This window comes from Osmerus mordax, chromosome 15 (assembly GCF_038355195.1).
Source record: "Osmerus mordax isolate fOsmMor3 chromosome 15, fOsmMor3.pri, whole genome shotgun sequence".
Taxonomy (NCBI): Eukaryota; Metazoa; Chordata; class Actinopteri; order Osmeriformes; family Osmeridae; genus Osmerus; species Osmerus mordax.
In genome coordinates this window covers 13,895,859-13,916,632 of record NC_090064.1, presented here as the reverse complement: position 1 = coordinate 13,916,632, position 20,774 = coordinate 13,895,859, and the positions used below count along the sequence as shown (strand labels likewise).

Below are 20,774 nucleotides of genomic sequence, written 5' to 3'. Positions count from 1 at the left end.
TGAGCTCGGTGAAGGGGGCGACCACAGGCCCTCTGGAGCCCCTAGAGACGGCAACGCCCGACATCCCAGGGTTCCTGCCTCTCTAGACCTGAGTCAGTTGACCCTCCCGGAGTCGACGGTAGATGAGAGCTCTGAAGAAACCCCGGGCGCCGTACTGAAAGACGGCTTGTGCGAGTTTGTTCCCGTCAAGCCAGGTGCCGGGGCTCAGTCCCCAGAAGAGGAGAACCAGGAGGATGGGGAGGGGAACTTTGACAGCTTTGTGGACAACATCAGAAGCTCGTTGAGGGGCAACAATCCCGTAAACACCACGAGGTTGAAGGTCAATTTCACCGAGACTCCTGAGGAAGGTCCCCTCACCCCCCCCAGCACCACGTCACCTCAGGACATCAGCTCCAGCCTTCTGGAGGACCAAACCCCCGAGGGAGAGACCTCACCGCTCATCCCCAGCACAGACACCCCTGAGGAGGAGACCGGCCCCTTGTCCCCTCAGAGGCTAGTGGTGGACACCCCTCCAGGAGATGATGACCCCGTAGACCAGAGTTTGTTGGCAGAGAACCATGAGGAGAAGAGCATGATGCAGGTGGCAGGTGCTGCTGTTGGTTCCTCGTCAGCACAAAACTGCACCCAGGGTGTGGTGGGAGCCGGTGGGGAGGGCAAAGCTGACAGCAACCAAAGTGGACACAAAGTAGAGAACCACATGTTTACACCTGAGATCCACCTGATTCCTGGCGATGGGACGCTCTCCCCCACCTGTGAAACCAGCATGTGACTGTAGGGGGGGGGGCCGTCGAGGGGAGAATGCCTGGTGTGGATGAAGACAGGAAGAGAAACGAAGGAAAAGGGTGCAGCGATATAGTTAAAGATATTTTTGCATGGCATGACAAGTCCCTTTTACTTGTGTCATTGTGTTTCGCTGAAGGTGAGACTGCAGCATTGTTGAAGATTTCGGCAGACTTTGTGGGAGAAAACGGTGGGCTCAAAGAAGAGGCTCTTGCGAAACCAAGAGAACTTAGCAAAGTATATAGACATTTTAAATATCCTAATGTAAATATGGACCTTATCTTTCTTTTATAGCAACAGAGAGAAATGCACAGAGGGAACATAAAAAGCATGCATTTAAAAACTTGTTATTTTATGGTGCTTAGTTTGCTGTAAGCGCTCCACTGTAAATATTATGACAACAAAGGCAATGCCAATGCACAGGATGGCTAAAGAAAAGTATTTCAAATGCGAAGAGGGAGATTGCATTCAGAGACCTCAGAGAGTGTTGCAACGTAGCGACCTATAAAAAACATATCATTACCCTTTTGTGGAAATGCAATGTGTACCATGACAACACGATGATGTTTTGTGTTCTGAATTCTGTATGGCAATTAATGTTAACATTCTTGTCTATGGTTTGCATACTACTTGGTTTGGTTTTGGTTTACTGTCCTGATAAGAACTTGTGAGAACTTAATGACCGTCACACTTTATTTGGATAGAAGGATTAAACCCCCTTTGTTCCACAACTGAGTATATACCTGTAGTTGCCAAATACATAACCAGTGATGAAAAGAACTTCAGAAGCTTCAGCTTAACTTAATTACTAACTTAAATGTATTGCATTCAGAGGTTAGGACCAGGGCATTAAATATTATATATTTGGTTGATTAAAACTACATAGTCTGGTCCACTTGTTTGCTTTCTGTCTGCATTATTTACTTGCTGACTTCAGATATCTTAAAGTAGTTTTAATAATTACACAACAGATAAGTAGGCCTATTCTAGATCAGTTGTAGAGCTTTCAAGTAGAGCAGAAAAGGTCTATGAAAATATGATGTGTATCAATTAAATTAGTGTAGGTCTGGTCATTATCCTAAAGGTGTTCTTACTGTAGGTCTTTCTTTGACAGATGCAACGATAATAGTCTAATACAGGAAATAAGTATGATAATATGCTGTCAGATTTACTGTCAGAGGACCAAAACAATAATATTATCATGCTTTGTCATTTTATTGTCATCTGTCAGTGCATCCTCTCTGCTCAGCAACATTAAGTGTAATTTGTAGATTACTTCAATTTGATTGTTCTCATTGGGTTTGTCTGTGACTTCAGCCCCATATCCTCCTCTGTCAGATCCTGTACTATCGTCTGTTACAGTACATACACCTGCAAGTTTATCCAACCCTGCTCTTTCTTTAAGACATTTTTGTATATATCTGTAGTGTCTTGAAATGTACATTATTGTGTTTTACAGTGAACAAAACAAGATTTCAGTCTAACTTGACCCAAAGTTTTTCTTTCTCGCTTTTGTTTTCACAGAATGAACATTTTTGTTGCCTTTTATTCCAATGTCTTGCTGGAATATATCCATATTGCTTTGGCATGGCAGTTGACTGAGTGAAAAACGACTAGTAGTGGGTTAGAGGAAGCCACATAAACCAGAACAGAACTGGGACGAGGTGGATGACTTCTACATTTCAGTTGGTTCTCATTGATTAGAAGAAGTGGGAAGTGCAATACATCATACTGCAAACTATGCAGGCCAAGAATTGTGGCACTTTATTTTCTGTCTGTGAGATTTGTAAGTGTACAGGCGGAAACTACTTGTATTTTTAAGATAATGTATCTTTAATATAAAATGAAATAACAGTGTTGCTGACACCATAATCCCGATGCAAACAGATAATTTGATTTTGCTTTGAATACTGTGTGGCAGGTGTGTACTTTCAGTCACCCTAATGCCAGATGGCAATGGACCTCAAATTTGATTTGGCTTTGGGGATACAGATTCAAATTGACCATAAGGGCCTTTTATAAATTGCGGAAGTCCAACATATGTTTATTTCAAAAATTAAAACAGGATTTCAGTGGCCACAGACAAAGTCTTTTTTTTTTTTTTTTTTGTGAATTTATGTTGAGAACGATTCTATTTTTTCTAAACCAAAATCAAGCACGGCCACAATTTCCTGCCATATGGTGGTGGAAATTATGCGTGCCTTTTCATAACAAGCTGTTTATGAGAAGGTAGCAAGTCATTTGGCTTTGTTCATATAGCAGTGTACAGAAAATTCTAATTTTATAGGAAAAATCAGGTCTTTATGTAATAGATGCCAGTAATATTGTTGAGTTCTCAGGTTTTCTATAACTCTGTGATGTTCTGATTGGATAGATTTAGTTTTTATTTTACAGGTAATGTTAAACAATTCCTATTTTTTAAAGATAATGTTGTCAAATCCACACTGATGTCTTGTTTAACAGGGAGCAGCCATAATTTGCCCCCTGGATATCTTCCACCCCCATTTTCACCCCCATCAGACTAGTCCAATGGAGAGGAACACATAGAGGATGTGGGTATTTCTTAAGTCTTTCAGAAAACTAATTGACTTCGAGCTCAGACTGAATGCATTTTACGTTGATTGAGTGCTTAAATGGACATCCAGCTCAACAGATAGACAGAAAGACACAATTTGAAGCCATATTTTAACTCAAACAGAGATCTCCCTGGTCATTGGATGAATTGAACTGATTTGCTCCTAGTGAAGCCATTTAGCCTGGTCTGTCCACGCTACAACTCCTTATGGTTCTCAAATCCTCATAGCATGCTTACAGGAACTTTGGTCCATTGGTAAATGGTGAGTACACTGGGTTTTGAGGCGGAGATGTTGGGATGTTTGTGACTGTGACGGTGGATGCAAACTTCAAACAGGTCCATTCAATCAGGGGTCAGCCATGGTTTGTCCGTCATTGTGTTTGTGTGTCCAGACTTCCAGTATCATTAAAACATGTATTTGTTTACGAGTGAGTTCTCTGTGAAATATTCATGGAATGTTAAGGTTTTTCTTGTAAAGTGATCCATTATGTGAAAATCAACTGACACATTCATGAATAGAAAGATATGTTATTATTTTTTCATTAGTCTTTTTGAAAATCCTGTTTATACTATCAGTTTACAGTTTTCTTTTTTTCTCATTTGTATTTATCACCCTCTCCATGTGATAGAAATCCTTTATTATACAGGTAAAGTAAAGAAACTGGGTTGATTGGATTGGTTCCTTTGGGATGATGTTTGTGCGTGGATGCTGAAATTAACTCTGTGAGCTAACAGCAAAAGGACTGTGTTGTTTCGTACTGTGTCGCATTATTATTATCTTTTGTGATACAGTAAACAGCAACAAGGTTGTGTCGTTTATTTTCTATGAGAGAATGGTCTCTGTTTCCTCCATGCATAACTACCCAACCCTGCTACTCCATGATGCATTATGCTACATTGTTTGTTACCATGTCTTTGTGTATTCTGCCTCTTATTTTTGGATTTTGTTTGTTTTAAACTCTACTCTTGTTCAGTTTTGAAGGACAGTACCAGTAGACACCTTTTGAGCTGCAGACTGTTTCTGTACAAAGCAGCATATTTGTATGCATGTAGTAGTCCAACCTATATGTGACCACAGAACACTTTGTTATAGTACATGTATGTCAACATTTCTGTAGAGCATTGTTCCACATTATGTCTATTAGCATATGCAGGATAACAAATAAATGTGTATATAACTGATATGTGTGTCTTCTTTTTTTTGAGTCATTTATAAAGACTCTATTGCTACTACTACTACTAAACCATGTAGTTTCACTAATTAATCAATTCAAGCAATCACAAATAGCAATAATTGTTCCATTAATCAACTCAAGACAGTCATGTTCAAAAATGCAGACTTGCAATAGGTGCCCTTATTATAATTAACTAATTCAGCAGTGATAAAATAAACGCCATTTTCATTCCAGTGCACACAATTAATTGACCGTGCCTTCAAAAGTATGCTAAGCCTTTTTTTTCTCTGTAAGCAATGCGTTTTAAATAAATCTCCGCAGAGGCTACGTGCATTGTGAAAACCAGATCAGCATACGTAGGCTACTGTGGAAGACTTGTATGGAAGAGAGTCTTGGGTTTTTTCAAGATTTAGTCATAGTGATGTTATCACAGTGAAACGTTGGTCCTGTATAGGGGTTATGGAACTGATAGGGGAATAACTATAGTAATGATCTAACTTAGGATAATATTTTAAAGGTTCTGGTGAATATTTATACACCAAGCACATTATTTAAATACAGCTGCAGCTTGCCTCCGAGACACTAGAGGTCCATGCAGAAACAAGCTAACGTTCTTTTTGTAGTCGCGCGGAAATTGAAACACAAACCTCTCAAAGTTTCCAAAACACACAGACATGGCGGCTGATACAAGTCAACTGGAGACACCTTGCACGGATGATGATATGGTGGAATTTTCGAAAGTTACAACTCTTTGTAAACGATGGATGATTGACTTTCATTTTGTCAGTATGTGTCGTTACTTTAAGGAGGATAAACTAGAGGAATTTGAGAAAACGGTCATTAATTTGGACGGTAAGTTGTGATGTAAACATTAGCTTTAGGCTAACCTATGGCTCTGGGCTAAACAACCATCAAACTACTACTGGTACGGTACAGTGGCAGCAAACTGATATCAACATATTTTTATCTAATTTCAGCAATACTTGGGAGTATGCCTCTCATTAACTTCGATTTGTCTCAGAAGAGAAGCATAGCGGGGTTCGTCACTAGGGTAATGCACGGGAAGGATTTGGGTAAGTTACAAATATTTTGCAAAGCTTAAAGAAGTTTTGCTTCTGCCATTAGCATCAATACAATAGCTAGCATTAGCTGGTGGTATTAATGTCAGTAATCTTCGTTACAGACATGCATTATGATGGGGTTGAAGTGACACCTCTTATTTCTGCCATAAACATTTGGAAACTACTCAAAGAAACTGTGGCTGACGACCGTCTTTTTGAGGACATTACCAATCTCTTATATGTTCAGGTAAGGTGAAATGCCCCACAGCTTTCACTTTCCCTTGTCCTTTTTTTCTGGTTCCCAGGCCCGATTGATCCTTTTATTTCTAGGAAAGTACCGTACAGTTCTTTTCAGGGCTCTAATAATAATGTTGCTAGTCAGAATTAACGGCTGGCATTTTGCTTTTGATTAACATACATTAATCATTTAAAGATAAGAAAAACAATATGTGTTTCTTCTTCTCCAGTCGGTGGCTGTGTGCTTGGAGATGGGTCAGTGCTCCATGGCCTCCACTGTCCTCAAGTGGCTGTTGAAGGAATGTGAAATCCCACAGGTTAGACTCAATCTTGTATATTATATGATTATCTTATGAAATACATTTTTATAACCTTCCCTCTGCATTGGCATTTGGTGAGAGCTGTACCCCTGGCCCTCCACAGAATTTGGGGATCAAGCTGTCATCCATCATAAAGAGGAAGGACACCTACCACTCGTACCTCCTCAACTTCAGCTTCGCTCGCCTACTGGATGCCATCCTGAACTTTCTGCAGGCCTACCTGAAACTGCACCCTTGTGACTTCCTCCTCAAGGTGTTAAACACATTTCAATGTTTGCCTACTAAAAGGAAGCATCTGAACCTGCCAGCAGTATTGACTGTAGTCAACCCCGCCAGATTTATTGATCAACACGATATATTATTATCTGGAAGTAGAGTCAGTGTGAACTTCAATGTGTTTAAAGGAGCAATATGATCTTGGCTAATGCCAATGTATGCTCCAGTGAACCAAGCCATTGTTCAAACAGGAAAAGGTTTAGATATAATATTGGGAACCAATTTTCTGCTCCACCATATTCCCCATAATGAGACCTGTTCCTTGTGGAGCCTATGAACCACTGAATAGGCCTGTAGCGCTAGCTGCTAGTCAAGCCCTTTCCTATGAGTAATGGTCCACTGACTGTTCCTGGTCATGCTTTAACAGTCAGATCTAATTGGAGCTGTCAGTCAGATCTGCCGTTCTGTATTCAACCATGTTGAATTAGGTGTTCTTTTATGTTGTAGCTGCTGGGTAAAGGTTGAGGGCACGGTGTCGGCCCAGGGGGTTAGGGAGTCAGGTGGCAGAGCGGTTAGGGAAGAGGGCTTGTAATCAGAAGGTTGCCAGTTCGATTCCCGGCCGTGCCAGATGACGTTGTGTCCTTGGGCAAGGCACTTCACCCTACTTGCCTCGGGGGGAATGTCCCTGTACTTACTGTAAGTCGCTCTGGATAAGAGCGTCTGCTAAATGACTAAATGTAAATGTGTTTGTAAAGCCTGTATCTGTCCTTAAGGCTGCCACCAAGGTGGTTAAGGCATGCCCTGACCAGCTGGAGGACTCGGGGACTGAAGAGAGTGAAACACAGTCACAGTCAACCGGTGAATCCACCCCAGTCACTCAGGAGTAAGTCGCTGTTTAGATATTCTCTATGGAAAACGGTTAAAAAAACATAACCGTCCACAGTAGTGTGCGCTGCTGTTTCAACAACTGTCTATAATGCTTTTAATATTCCAGTCTGAATATGTTATGTGCCTTGTTTCATACAGTAACAAAGAAACCCCGGTTAAGAGGTGAGTATAAAAGACACAGTTCTGCCATGAGTGATTGAGTCTCCTTGCTATGTCAATGTTCACCGCTCACGCCAGCAGCAGGGTCAAGTCTGTCGCTAGGCCCGTACATGTGGTCATCAAAGCAGCACAGAGAGTTATGGTCACTTACATTAGGGGCAAATGCAGGGGCAAACAGAACATCTCTCATGATATAATGCTTCTCCTCAGACCCAAAAAGAAACTGCTGTCAACTAAGAATGAGCTCCCGTGGAAACCTGAATCTGGGAAGAAGCCTGTGGTTGTACTCAGGAGGATCGGAAACGGAGGTGGGTTTTCCCTTTCCATCAGTACACGATCCAGCACAGCTATTTGTTTACATCCTGTTCACCTATATACTGTATGCGTGTGTACTTGTATATTCATAACATTTTTACTTGTCTTCTCTGAAGCTAATGATTGATAATTCATAAAGAGAAACATTTGAAAACTAGAGTGCGTTTGTTTGCGTCTGTTATTATCAGAAGACGGAGATCGGCTCCAGTCAGGAGCAGCCTCGCCTACCCACCCTGAGTTGAAGAGCAGAGGCAAGCGGAAGGTCAGTAACACCAATGTTCACCTGGATAGGGGGGTCCAGTACGGAGGCTGCACAGCAGACACACTGCAAGCTTCCAGAAATAAGAGATATGAGCGTTGCACCATGTGATGTAGTGTGTTCCTGCTAGCTCATGGCCTGTGTGTTGTCGTTTTTAAGTGGACAGCGTTGCAGGATCAGAAGATCATTGAGGGCGTGGAACGCTACGGCGAGGGAAAGTGGTCTAAAATCCTGCTTTTCTACGACTTTGGGAATCGCACCGGTGTCATGCTCAAAGACCGCTGGAGGATTCTGAAGAAGCATTTAATGGATTAAAGATGCTCTCTGATTGTACCTGAGCTGCCCTAATGAGGAATTACATTTGGGCCAACTTTTTATACATTTGAATGTACAATATGTTTTAGTGAAATGCAGTGCATCGCTTTTTAATGTGTTCAACATGATAAACTCAACAGCCAGTGTCTCTGTTGGAGGATGCAGCTTCGACCACTTGCAGTTCACTTTTTCCTTCATAGTTATACATCATAGGAGCTTGGACATACGCTGCTTGAACGCTCTACTCTAGTGTGTTTGAAGGCTCCAGAGGTGTGGTGGCATGTTTTGAGTATGTCAAGTTTAGCTACTACCAGCAGAGGGCGAACAACACAGAAAATGCATATCTAACTAGATGGGATTTGTGTGCAAAACATTGGGGAAAAAACATATTGTATTCAATTTATTGTACATTTTACACAAGTTGTATTATACATACTTTTAAATTCATCTTGCAAATGTGAGGGTCGTGCTTTGGAATGTGATTTCTAACTGTCCCCATACATACAGTCACCAAATGGCTGACATTAAAACAGTTTTCTATATGTATTATTTCTTTGTCCAACTCCAGACTCTCATCAGATTTATAATGGTGGAGCAGTATGTTCATGTCTCTATAATGTTACTGAATGCATGCTGAATCTTTTAATAAATAACATAGGGTATTCTGGTCCAGCTGGAAATATCTCAGCCAGTCTTGTTGTGTGGTGAGATGGATGTTGAGACTTATATGAAGACAAAGCTGTGAACCTGTGGGCAGGAACACTGCTGGGTCCTCTGGACTCTCTTCCACGTGCCTCTGCAGCGAGGGCTTCCCACTGCCTGCCAGTGGAGCAGGGCATCACTGCAACACACACAGGTACAATACTGTCACAGCATTTCATGGTGACGTTTAATGGGAGTGTTAAGGAAGCCATTTGTAGGCAACTGAAGGATGTCAAATACCAAGGCCTATGTGGCAATATCGTCAAGCGGAGTTCAGTGTGCTTAAACAGTGAAATCGTTTAGCAGGAGGGTTTATTTTGGGCATTTTCTGTTGCAAGGAGTAGAGTGATGGGAGGTGATATTTAGGGCAAGTTTCAGCGCTAACGGAACACTTGCACCAATACCACGGTTTAGAAATGTGCAAAGGTCATGTTCACAGGAGAGTGGTGAGGGGTCCAGGTTGCCCAGTACAAAGACATGACTGTGGTTACTCCAACACACACGGCTGTGTGTGAACATGTTTCCCCGAGTCACATGTTACAGCTCAAGCACAGGAAAAAGCTGACAACATCTTGTGTAGGGACAGTTTTTGGACATTTTGCCAGTTGATCTCCCTGTGACTCCATACCTGTCAGATTCTTGTCCGTCCCCTTGGCAACTGCTGCTGTGGTTCTGCATGGCAGGTGGTTGGCAGGCCACACACACCGTGTAACCCTCCCTTAAGTACTGCATCCATTGTGTGTGTGGCTGGTTCTCCAGTGTGCAGTGAGGGGTGAGAGACTCCATCTTGTATTTCATACAGAACCTGGCAGAGAGAACAGGTTGGATATATGCAATTGGTGCCAGGTTCTTTTAAATACTTGATCTATTCATTAGCAAAAGCACCCTGCAGGAATATTTGAACTGATAACGTCTTGATCCCCAATCAAATGCTTCACCACTGAGCCCCTTTTTGGTATTGTCAATTGACGTTACTGTCGTAAAATGCAGTTAGACCATGTTGACAGTGTTATGAGTCTTTGTTTGGGATCTTGGTCAGGCAGACCTAAAGCTGGGTGTGGTCTGTCTGTTCATATCTGACCCACCCTTTGGGCTTCAGTTCTTTGTAGGCTACTATACTGCCATTCATGTTTCGGAGAGCAGTGTTTAATTTCAAAGGGCTCAGCAAAGACTCATAAAGCTGACAACATAGTGGGTGTGTGTGTGTCACAGCCAGGTGTCCAGGTGAGCTGGCATATTTGTGCACTTTACTCTGAGAGGCTAATGGGCTGTTTCTGTCACAATAAGAGTCACAGGGATGAAGATGAACTTTCACACTGTTAAAATGAGGCTTGGTCTGTGACTTCAATATTCGTTTCCCCTGAAATTCCAGCTCTCTTTTTCTGCGATAATACAGACAGTATCTTATCTGTGTGTATTGTGTAATGTAAACTGTGATTAGAAAACATACCCAGGGTCCAGAGAGGTTCCATAGACATCATGCTTTGGCCTTCCTCTACCAAACTTAATGCTGGTGATGAATGCTGGACCTGAGCAAAGATCAATTTTGATACACCAAATGTACTGTCATATAAGAATGTGTGGGCGTGTGATGCTAGCATGTGTACCTATGTTGACTCCACAGTGAGTCCCCTGGTGGTCTCTGTATTCCCTGCAGCCAGCCTTCTCCTCCACACTGGAGCAGGGCTCTCCGCTGTTTCTCGACTCCTGCAGGATGTGCCTCCGGCGGACTCTCAGCGAGGGCTGGCAGGGCTGGGAGCAGCCGCTCCAGTAACTCCACTCAGTCACCACACACGGCTGGGCTGGAGGGCCACACACACGGGAGACACGAGGTGGGGACCAACACGAGGTGGGGACCAACACGAGGTGGGGACCAACACGAGGTGGGGACCAACACGGGGTGGGGACCAACACGGGGTGGGGACCAACACGAGGTGGGGACCAACACGAGGTGGGGACCAACACGAGGTGGGGACCAACACGAGGTGGGGACCAGGACTAAGCCTAAACTCACTACTGAACAGTAACCAACTGTTAAAACTCCACTGTTTGTAGAGTTGTTTTGAAAAACAGTAGGGTGCATGAATACAGTCAGTAATGTCTGTAACTGAGTAGTTCAACAATCAACAGTGTCTTAATGAATGCAATTGTCCAGTGGAGTGGGCATGCAAAGTAGAGCATGTAACCTGTCGAAGTGGAAGTTGGACTCGGTTGGAAATTGATTTGGACTTGAAGAATTTATGTTTCCTTCTTAAACCCTGAGTGGCTTGAGAACAGGCCAAATGAACTTGAGTCCATTCAGCCATTTAATCCTGTGATTTTCTTTTCAGTAGACCCTCAAGCTTTATGAGATTTGAGCTTTGATGTTGAGCAGATTGATTTAGAGAGAGTAGGCCCCCTGTATAAGATGTGGTATGAGGTGCAGTGTGTTCATCCCACATACCAAACCTGCTTAGAAAATGATTATTAATACATTCAGATACATTTAGGATAATGTGGTTGACATTCCCCACCAGTTACTTATCAATGCTTCCATATCACACACACACATGCCTCGTGACAGAAGTATCAGAGTACAGTACTGAGGAGAAAGCATATAATTTCTTTTGAGAAGAGACTGCCCTGGGCCAAGAGGTAGATTGCTGGAGATCAAGAGGCTATCAGATACAGAGGGAACTTACAGTATGGACGTTTGCCAGTTGATGAGCAGTACAAGGAAATATCAAGTGTGTTGGCCAGTATAACCGCCATTCTTTTAAAAGGTGACAGCATTTATTTTCAACGTTATCGCATGTGCACTTGTTGTGTTTGCTGGCTTTCTATTTCTTTCTTTTGGCTCAGTTTCGATGTCTGACTTGTAGTATAGTGACGTCTCTTACCTGGACACTCTGTGGAGTAGTCGAAGCAGCAGTCCTTGGTCCTGATGCAGCCCTCGTCACAGTAGCACGTTCCATATACTCGGTCCATCCTCCAATCGGTCGTCACGCAGGTGAGGTCTGTGCCTTGGCAACACTTTCCAGAGCACCCCCCCTCCACTAAGTGGTACATTCCTAGAGCAGCTGCCACCAACAGCAAGCTGGCATACTCCCCAAAGGACCACATCATCGGGTGTTAAAAAAGGGGGGCACACCAAATGGCAACCTCCGTGCTACCCACACAAATACAAAGAAGAACGTTTGTGTATGTGTCTGTTTTTCCCACACAGTCTCTACGTGTGTGCTCTTCTCAGTGTGTTTACTCCCTTACAGGCTACATGTCTCCCTTGCTGTCAGTCGAGAGATCGAACACCAGGCTCCCAGCCAGAACCGACCTAGTCCAACCCAGTCTAGTCCAGGCTAAAGCTGCCACACAAGCCCTTGTGACCTGAAATTCCTGCATCCAGCTTGTCCTCCACTCCACCCCTCTGTTTGCCCCTAGCAGTAGGACTACTCTGCAGCCACAAGAAGCAGCAACTCCTCTCAGGCTCTATTCACTCTGTCTCTGTGCACACTGGGATGTGCCTATTGGGTGTTTTCTGTCCCCACTCCCAGACCTTACCCTCCAGGGAATCACTCCTTCCCTCTCAGACGGAGTCCCTCCCTCCTGGAGGAGACTCACAAACACAACAGAGAGAGAGGAGGGGCGGATTTGTGTGCCCACCCTCCCTCCACCTCGCTCTCTTTCTCTTAGTCTCTATCTCTCCCTCTCTCTCTCTCTCTCTCTCTCTCTCTCTCTCTCTCTCTCTCTCTCTCTCTCTCTCTCTCTCTGTATTTTGTTCTGTGTCAGTCGGTCTTGCCCAGCAGGTCTGTGCCACCCTGTGTCTCAGACTGAGACAATAGAGGCAGTAGGAGGAATGTGAGCTGTTGGCCGGCCTCCAGGTCATAGCGGGAGAGGTGTACACTTGTACAGATCACCCTTTTGGTTGTCACCTCCCTCTGTCCTTTTACTTTTCCCCTGATGTTGTCTATTTATATATGCTTAAAAGACCGACCAAAGGATTGCAAGAGATGCCCTGATAGCATGGATTAAATGTAGAATGGTGCCTACACCGGGTCACTGTCAGTACTCGTCCCACTGTGAATCTTTGCCTGATCAGGTGACTTCACTGTGGTTTAGTGGATGTGATGCTTCACATCTGCGGTAGCATAACTTCTACAAGGTTTGACAGTGAAAGCACATGACAGCATGCTTCCATGATTCTACACAGGCACATCTTAGACGAATCAAGCTTCTTTCATTACTTATTTTATTCAAGAGTCATTAGAAACAAAACAAAAAACAGCATTAAATTGAGAGATCAAGTTGCAAGACGTGTGCCTGCGAAAGGATTTGTGCTAGCCTTATGTTTGTATTGGATACATTTCAATTACATTAAAATGTTGTATCATCAATTTGAATCCCCTTCATATCCAATGTTGACATTCTGACAGTCAGATTATTGATATAGTGCAGATGTGTGTGTACAGGGGCCCTGGATGAATGAGCAGTGCTTTCTATTGAGCCTCCAGTCCTGCGCCCTGCGTCCTGGAGGAGCTAGTGCCTGACAGGAAGCCACGCCCAGCTAGGTCAAGTCGGGGTTAAGCCCCCCTGTTGCACGTGAACCCAGGAGATGTTTGAAGAGGGGAGATGGCCTCTCCTGGCCCCTCTCCTACTGACCATCTCTCTCCTAGCCTTTGATTCTCCTTCGCGTCAAAGAGCAGGTTGGTCAAGCAGTGTTAATAGCCTCCTTCATCACCATCAAGCAGGCAGATAGATCTCAGCCTGGCTACTGAGTCCAATGTGACCTCTTGAAGATTGGATAGTGTGTTTTGATGTTTCCTTGCACATTGTTCCAAGTTACATTACATTTACATTTAGTCATTTAGCAGACGCTCTTATCCAGAGCGACTTACAGTAAGTACAGGGACATTGCCCCGAAGCAAGTAGGGTGAAGTGCCTTGCCCAAGGACACAACGTAATTTGGCACGGCCGGGAATTGAACTGGCGACCTTCAGATTACTAGTCCGACTCCCTCACCGCTCAGCCACCTGACTCCTGAAGTTGTGTTGTGAGAACATTTTATTGAGTTTATCTGACCCATGAAAAGGGAGTGTCAAAGGAATTTGACTATGAGACAGCATCAGGCAGTTGAGAACTTATCTATTCAAACCACCCTCTATGATCAAATATTGACACAGGTGTCTGGAAATGTTTATATTGGTTTTTCTATAAAGCGGCAACAGATTTCTGAAACACTGCTTTTGTAGTTTAGGATAAATATACAAAGGGAACTTGTTGGAAATTATTCATTTGGTCCAAACAATGCTTGCTGACTGGGAATTCCAACTGTATCGAAGTCTGAGAGGGTTGTAAAGGCATGTTAGAAATGCACATCAAAGACTGTGTGTTTTAGTCTGACAGGCCTCTCACCCTTGACATCCTGCCCTTGTCTGAGAAAATACCTGTGATGCTCTGTGCGTGTGCATTTGTGTTAGTGTGTGTGTGGGTATGTGCTTGAGTGTGCATGCGGATGGTTAATCATTCACTGCAGACAACCTAAGTCTCAATGTATCCTGTTAGGTGAAAAGCATGCACACCCTTGCTCTCTCACTCTCCCTACTTCTCTCTCTCATACACACATAAACACACCTTTTATCTGTTCTGACTGGGTTTGGTCAGGCATATGCACATTATCTAAATCATTGATGAAACAGGAGACTTTCCCAGAGGCCTGTGTCAGCTCTGCTGTGGATTTTCATGTGACATCAAAGACAGCGCAAGGTATTGGTATCAAGCAGAGTGCTGTGCATTACACCATCACATGATCTCCTCGATGTTAGGCGCACACTTCCTGTCATGTAAACAACGCTTCCAGGAATGTGGAGGAATATGAGAGGAACAGAAGGAGGGTGGAGGAATATGAGAGGAACAGGAAGAGGGTGGAGGAATATGAGAGGAACAGGAGGAGGGTGGAGGAATATGAGAGGAACAGGAGGAGGGTGGAGGAATATGAGAGGAACAGGAGGAGGGTGGAGATATATGAGAGGAACAGGAGGAGGGTGGAGGAATATGAGAGGAACAGAAGGAGGGTGGAGGAATATGAGAGGAACAGAAGGAGGGTGGAGGGGGTGGAGGAGCAGAGTACAAAGTGATAGTGAACAGCATGCCTCAGGCTCTTGTGTAGGAGTCGAGGAGACAGTGGAGTTGTTCCCAGGTCAATCTCGTCTGCATGGGGAATCCGAAACAGTTCTGGTCTCCATGGTAACTGCTGGCCTGGGCCGCTATGGGGACAAATACTTTACTCACCAATGGATGTGGGTTTGACCTGTTTGTTTCCGATACTTGTTGTCACGGTGATGTGACAGCATGGTCACTGACCAGCATCGATCAGCACTGACTTGCTTCTCTCCTCCTCTCTCTCTTTCTCTCTCTCTATCTCTCTTTCTCTCTCTCTCCTTCTCCATCTCTCTCTACCCTCTATTGAAGTCACATGAAAATGCCATTCTCCTCACAACAGCACGCATACAGCACTCCTTACTGTCAAATCAAAAACATGAGTTACGAGGCATTTACAAATGTTTGACCAGTCAGTAAGATTTAGAGGCATGGATCATTTAATTTAATATATTTATGTTTCCTGATGGCTTCAGCGGTGTGGCTGTGTTCTGAATGAAGCTCTTTGTCCTACCTTATCTGGAGAATTTACTGCTGTCTCTGTCTCTCTCCCAGTCTGCACTCCTCTGCCCACAGTTTACAGCATAGAACTCCCTTTATGCAGTCATAATATTTCCATGTGTGAATATACATGTGGGTTTTTATCCTTGTAAGTTTTATTTTTAATGTTTCTAATCTGTTATGGTAAAAATGTCATGTAAAATGTCAGTGTGTGAAACGAGAGAGAGCGAGAGAGAGAGAGAGAGAGAGAGAGAGAGAGAGAGAGAGAGAGAGAGAGAGAGAGAGAGAGGACGACCACAGCTGTGAAGGATCCTGGACATCCTTGCCATCAATCAATGTCTCTCTCATCAACTGTAACAGTGCATTCTTGTATTCCACATCCACATTTCCATTAATTAATCATTTCCATTAATTAGACGAGTGTACTGCTGCACGCTCCTAATTCATGTTCCAGGGTTATTAACGGACAAATGGCATGTATCGGTCCAGATAAGATACCATCACACTGTACCTGGTCTACTTCTGATCCCCTGATCCTGCCTCTCCAACTCTCCACTCAGCACTGACACGATGAGTCATCCCTTTGGCTAACGAGGCATCATTAATTAGCAGAAATGGCTGTCAGGTGTGTAATGGATGGGAGCCCCTTCACCTGCAGAAGGACACCTCCATGTTTCACATCAGTCCAAGAGGCTGACGAGGCTCTGCCAACCAGCAAATCACCTTGGCCCCCGTGGAGAAGGGTGATGATGAAGACAGCGAGGATGAGGAGGAGTATGGAGGTGGTGATGAAGGTCGGTCCTCCGCCTGCAATGTGGCCCCGCAGCGTCCCTCACCCCACCCGTTGGCCATTAACACGTATGTAAATCATCATGCTGGCATGAGCGTGTTCCAGGACCGGCAGCTGGAACATGTGCTGTGGGGAGTGGATGGAGGCCGAGGGGAGCGTGACCCCGGTCTTTTAGGAGGGGGAGTGATGGTGCTCATCTCAGGGTTTAATTAGAGAGTATGGACACATCCATCACCTATCACACCATAACTCTCACTCAGGGGGGATAGAGGGCATTAGTCAGGTCATAGCTCATTCCCTTGGGTGTGTTTGTGTGTGCGTGTGCGCGTGTGTTAATGAAACTGACAAAGGCTCTGCCAAGACCAGAACCACTTATCCATCCCATGTTGTAAGGGTATAAATCTATAACCAGCTACTGTAGATGCAAACATTAAGATAATCATTAAACGATGCAGAGAAGGCTGGTGTGAGAATTTGCTGTGTCATTTGCTCACACTTTACTCATGCCTCTGCTTGTTTGTTGCTGCCGAACAGACATCACCTCATTCAGACTAACTTGTACTTTCATACCTGACAATAACAGATCATTAAGAGCAGCACAGGACTTTGCAGCTGCTGGAAAGATATGCAAAATGAAATGAAAAGAAGTCGTCAAACAACTTAACCCAAGTGAAGTTTTTCAAGCTGAAACTGTCTCAAAAGGAAGGAATAGACACCTGTGCACAAACATTGGGAAGCAACCCCATGTTCCCAAAGCTTAGAGATCAACTCTCTTTATGACCAAAGACAAAGGCTTGACCCCTCGGTGGCCTGCTTGAACACATAGAGCTCACCACTGGGCCGGCAGTGTGCAGCCTTTACCTCTTGTACCTTATTTGTTCCGTTATTTGCTTTTGATCACTATGTAACGACCTCTTTACAAGACCATTGAAGGAGTTCAGACTTGTTTCACAACCAGAGAGACAACACAGTCAACAGTCAGGCGATATGTTATGCCCCTTATCGGAGAAGAATTTTTACTGGTCTGTTGTTTTTCTCTGCGCAATCCTGTCAACAGAGCCAGAGACAAAGAGGTGAGCATGAAACATTTTTGTGCAGCACGTCCCACATTTGTCAGAGATGCCAGAGATATAGTCTGTTGGTAATGAACACTGTGAGTCTCCTAATTGTTAAGGGATGGTCATGAATGGCCTAACACAACCCTAGCCAACACTCACCTTTTAGCCGAAGTTGGGGCCCTTTGCATACTCCCGGTTGGCAAAGATAGGATTTGGCAGGAGGACAGGCTGCATTCTCAGATCCCTGCTGATTTGAGAGAAGACTGGCAAAACATCAAGTCAGGTGAAACACAGCTTGGCTTCTCTTCTCATGCTAGGGTCAGTTTGGAAATACAGTCCGACTGCAGTGAACAGGTTGTTAAATCTGTTAGTGTTATAAAGGGAGAAATGTTTGGCCGGCTAATTGAGTTTCACATTTGAGTTGGTTGTCAGAAAAATCTTTTATCAAGTAGTGCACAAAGTTTCTGGAGTGAAGGCAGTTTATTTCTTGTGGCATGCAGCAAGGAGACAAGTCAATGGTGGTACAGAGTTGTCTGAGGAACTGTCAGTCTCCTTTTATCCTAAGGTTCTCGCGTGTGTCTGCGTGTGTGTGTGCGTCTTGGAGTGGAAAACTACATCTTCAGTTTGGAGTGGAAAGTTACAATATGGAGTTTGACACTGTATATCTTTACATGCTGAGTAAAAATCTTGACATGCAGAGTAAAGATAGCGGTCAGCATGTTTAAGTAAGATTACGGTTGCAACTATGAGGGGTTCCTCTGTCTGCACTCTAGGATATGTTGCACAACAGTATTCTTTTAGCTTGCATAACACTCACATATAACTATTTCTAAACAAGCAATAAGTCTTAATATTTTAGCTGTTGTCATTTGCAGTAAAAGCCGTACCATGTTGTTATGACATTGGCCTAGAGCATGGGAAAGGACGAAACTAACTCATAAAAGCCTTGGCCCCTCCCATCAGCAATCCAGCTTCACAGCTCCAGGTTTGGCAGCGCTGGGATGAAATGATAAACCACTGGTGGGCAGGTCCCAGAGCAGCTCTTAGTAAAGGACTCATTGTTGACTGTTTGTTCCAGGTCATTTTGTTTGACTACACATGAAAGGACGGGTGACCCCAGTGAGAGCAGAGAGACCCAGACTCCACTTGAGAGTGAATCCAGCCCCTTCACTCTGTCTGAATAAGGGGGTGGCTCTCTGTTTCTAGGTCAGAGCGTGGCCCTGAAACACACACCTTACAGGACAGGAGCAGAGACTGACATTAACCAAACTCAAATGAAACTTGAAATGTAAGTTGAAATCTACCATTCAAACACCACCAATACAATCTGTTTTAGAATATTTCATCTCCCAGTCTGTGAGATAATTGATATTAGTCACAGTAAGAAAGCTAGTTAAATCCCTTGATTTTTCCAAAAGGATTTATCTCACTCTTTCCTCATTTATAATTGGACTAAAGCAAAACTGAGCTGTGTCAGACAGTTTGTGTATCTGTGTAACAACAGTGTAATCAAAGTGTAATGATAGTGAAACAACAGTGTATTAACAACAGTGTATGAACAACATAATAACAGTGTAACAACAGTGTAACAACAGTGTAACAACAGTGTAACAACAGTGTATGAACAACATAACAACAGTGTAACAACAGTGTAACAACAGTGTAACAACAGTGTAATACCCCATCTCTGTATCTGAATGAGACATCCATTCTATGTGCCTTGTCATGATGCCAAGCAGAAACTGACTTTATTGGAGAGTTGATGCACGTGAGGGGGTCAACCATAATTGCTCCACCCTGAATATGTAACAGTATGCCTTTGTTTGCCTTCGTCTCAGACACACCGATCTTTATCCAAGTAAAATATGAAGTATAAAGAGACAGCAAATGAAAGGGCAACCTACAAAATCAGCCTGGATTGATGATTCCGTGTTGCTATTTGATTGTATTGACATATAGACATTAGCTTTATCCTGGACTAAACACAGTCCCTCTCTCATCGCTCTTCTAGAGAGAGATCTGTCTGACTCACTGACAGGACTTTGTATAGTGTTTGTGCTTCAGTAATCACTATCTATTTCAGCACCTCAAGTCCTCAGGTCATGTCTGTGTCTACACTGATGCCAGGTGCAGGTTCTGGAATCTTCATGACTGTCAAATACCCTCCCTCCCTCCCAACCCCCCTCCCTCATTCATACATCTGCAGTTGTTAAAGGCCAATCAGCTTAATATCTTTAATCACTCAAATTAATCATATATAATTTATGTCATAATATAGTCATCACTCTATCATGTTCCCAGTCCTGCTTACCGACACTCTTGTTTGCCACATCTGTCTCGACCAAATTCACCCAGCTCAAAAGTGATACAATAGACTATCAGTGCCCCCATTGTTCAAGACAATGATCGACACTGTTTAGGTACTCAAAATGTCCCACTGTGATTGCAAAGCAACAATGTACTTGGGTTCAGTCAAATTTAAGACCTTTTTAAGACATTTTAAGACCATAAAGATTGAAATTTAAGACCTACACGACACATTACCAAAAACATATTCAAATCAAAGAAATTATGAAATATATTTTTATTTCAATGAATAGATAAAGCAGAACAGAAAAGATAAAGCAAATACATTAGTTACCTCATTTCCTTTCATGAAGCAGTAAGTACTAGGACTGGGGGGAAAAACACTTCACATATGAATCACGATTCAGTCTTCTATAAATTTGTTTAAAAATCGAAAAAATCAAATCGTGACCCCAATAATCGAATCGTGAGGTACCAAAAGATTCCCACCCTTAATAAACGGTAAGATGTACATTTCTGTTTAATATTTATCCTTGTTGCAGAAATAAATAAGTCTATTCAAGAAAAGTCTACTTATCGTCACTGTATTTTGTGAACAAGTTCTTAGAAATCCTTCAGTAAACTTTCACTTGTTTTGTAAGTGTGATTAGAAGGCAGAGTATTCACAGGGTGTTGGTGGGAAAAGAGCACATTCCATGCCCCTGAGGAAAGAAGCTGGTGTCCTTACTGTGGATATGGAATGCAGAAGTTTGACACTGAGATTATTTTGCTAATCTAACTGAAATGCATGGACGCAAAGTTAATCGGTTTTCCTGGTGATAGACACAGACAAGTTGCAAAAAAATACATAATTTATTTTCAGGAAGACTTTGGACATGACACTTTCACATGCACTACTTAATTTCTGAACAAAAAAAACAACATTTGAAGCTATACTTCTTTTGTAAGTTAATTATATTCAAAAACTCAATTGTTTGTCCCAAT

At 43.3% G+C, this 20,774-nt stretch overlaps 3 protein-coding genes across 3 annotated transcripts in view; 2 read left to right on the top strand and 1 right to left on the bottom strand.

The window, feature by feature from the left end:
• The window catches only part of LOC136957804 (potassium voltage-gated channel subfamily B member 2-like), a 66,263-nt gene extending 65,494 nt beyond the window's left edge, over positions 1–769 (top strand). The window contains exon 3 of the mRNA XM_067251997.1: positions 5–769. Coding sequence (XP_067108098.1) covers positions 5–769 — 765 coding nt within the window. The remainder of the gene's footprint in view (positions 1–4) is intronic.
• A 4,435-nt stretch (positions 770–5,204) lies between these two features.
• On the top strand, positions 5,205–8,844 carry terf1 (telomeric repeat binding factor (NIMA-interacting) 1). Its single transcript, XM_067252268.1, has 10 exons — positions 5,205–5,382; positions 5,508–5,603; positions 5,714–5,838; positions 6,059–6,145; positions 6,252–6,401; positions 7,138–7,247; positions 7,391–7,414; positions 7,622–7,719; positions 7,915–7,988; positions 8,145–8,844. Exons 1-10 carry the CDS (start codon positions 5,205–5,207, stop codon positions 8,298–8,300), a joined length of 1,098 nt encoding a protein of 365 aa, XP_067108369.1. The 3' UTR covers positions 8,301–8,844.
• LOC136958044 (somatomedin-B and thrombospondin type-1 domain-containing protein) lies at positions 8,697–12,503 on the bottom strand. The gene is made up of 5 exons (XM_067252269.1): positions 11,882–12,503; positions 10,610–10,804; positions 10,453–10,531; positions 9,631–9,807; positions 8,697–9,141 (listed from the first exon to the last, which is right to left on the bottom strand). Exons 1-5 carry the CDS (start codon positions 12,105–12,107, stop codon positions 9,024–9,026), a joined length of 795 nt encoding a protein of 264 aa, XP_067108370.1. The 5' UTR covers positions 12,108–12,503; the 3' UTR covers positions 8,697–9,023.
• Positions 12,504–20,774: the final 8,271 nt, after the last annotated feature.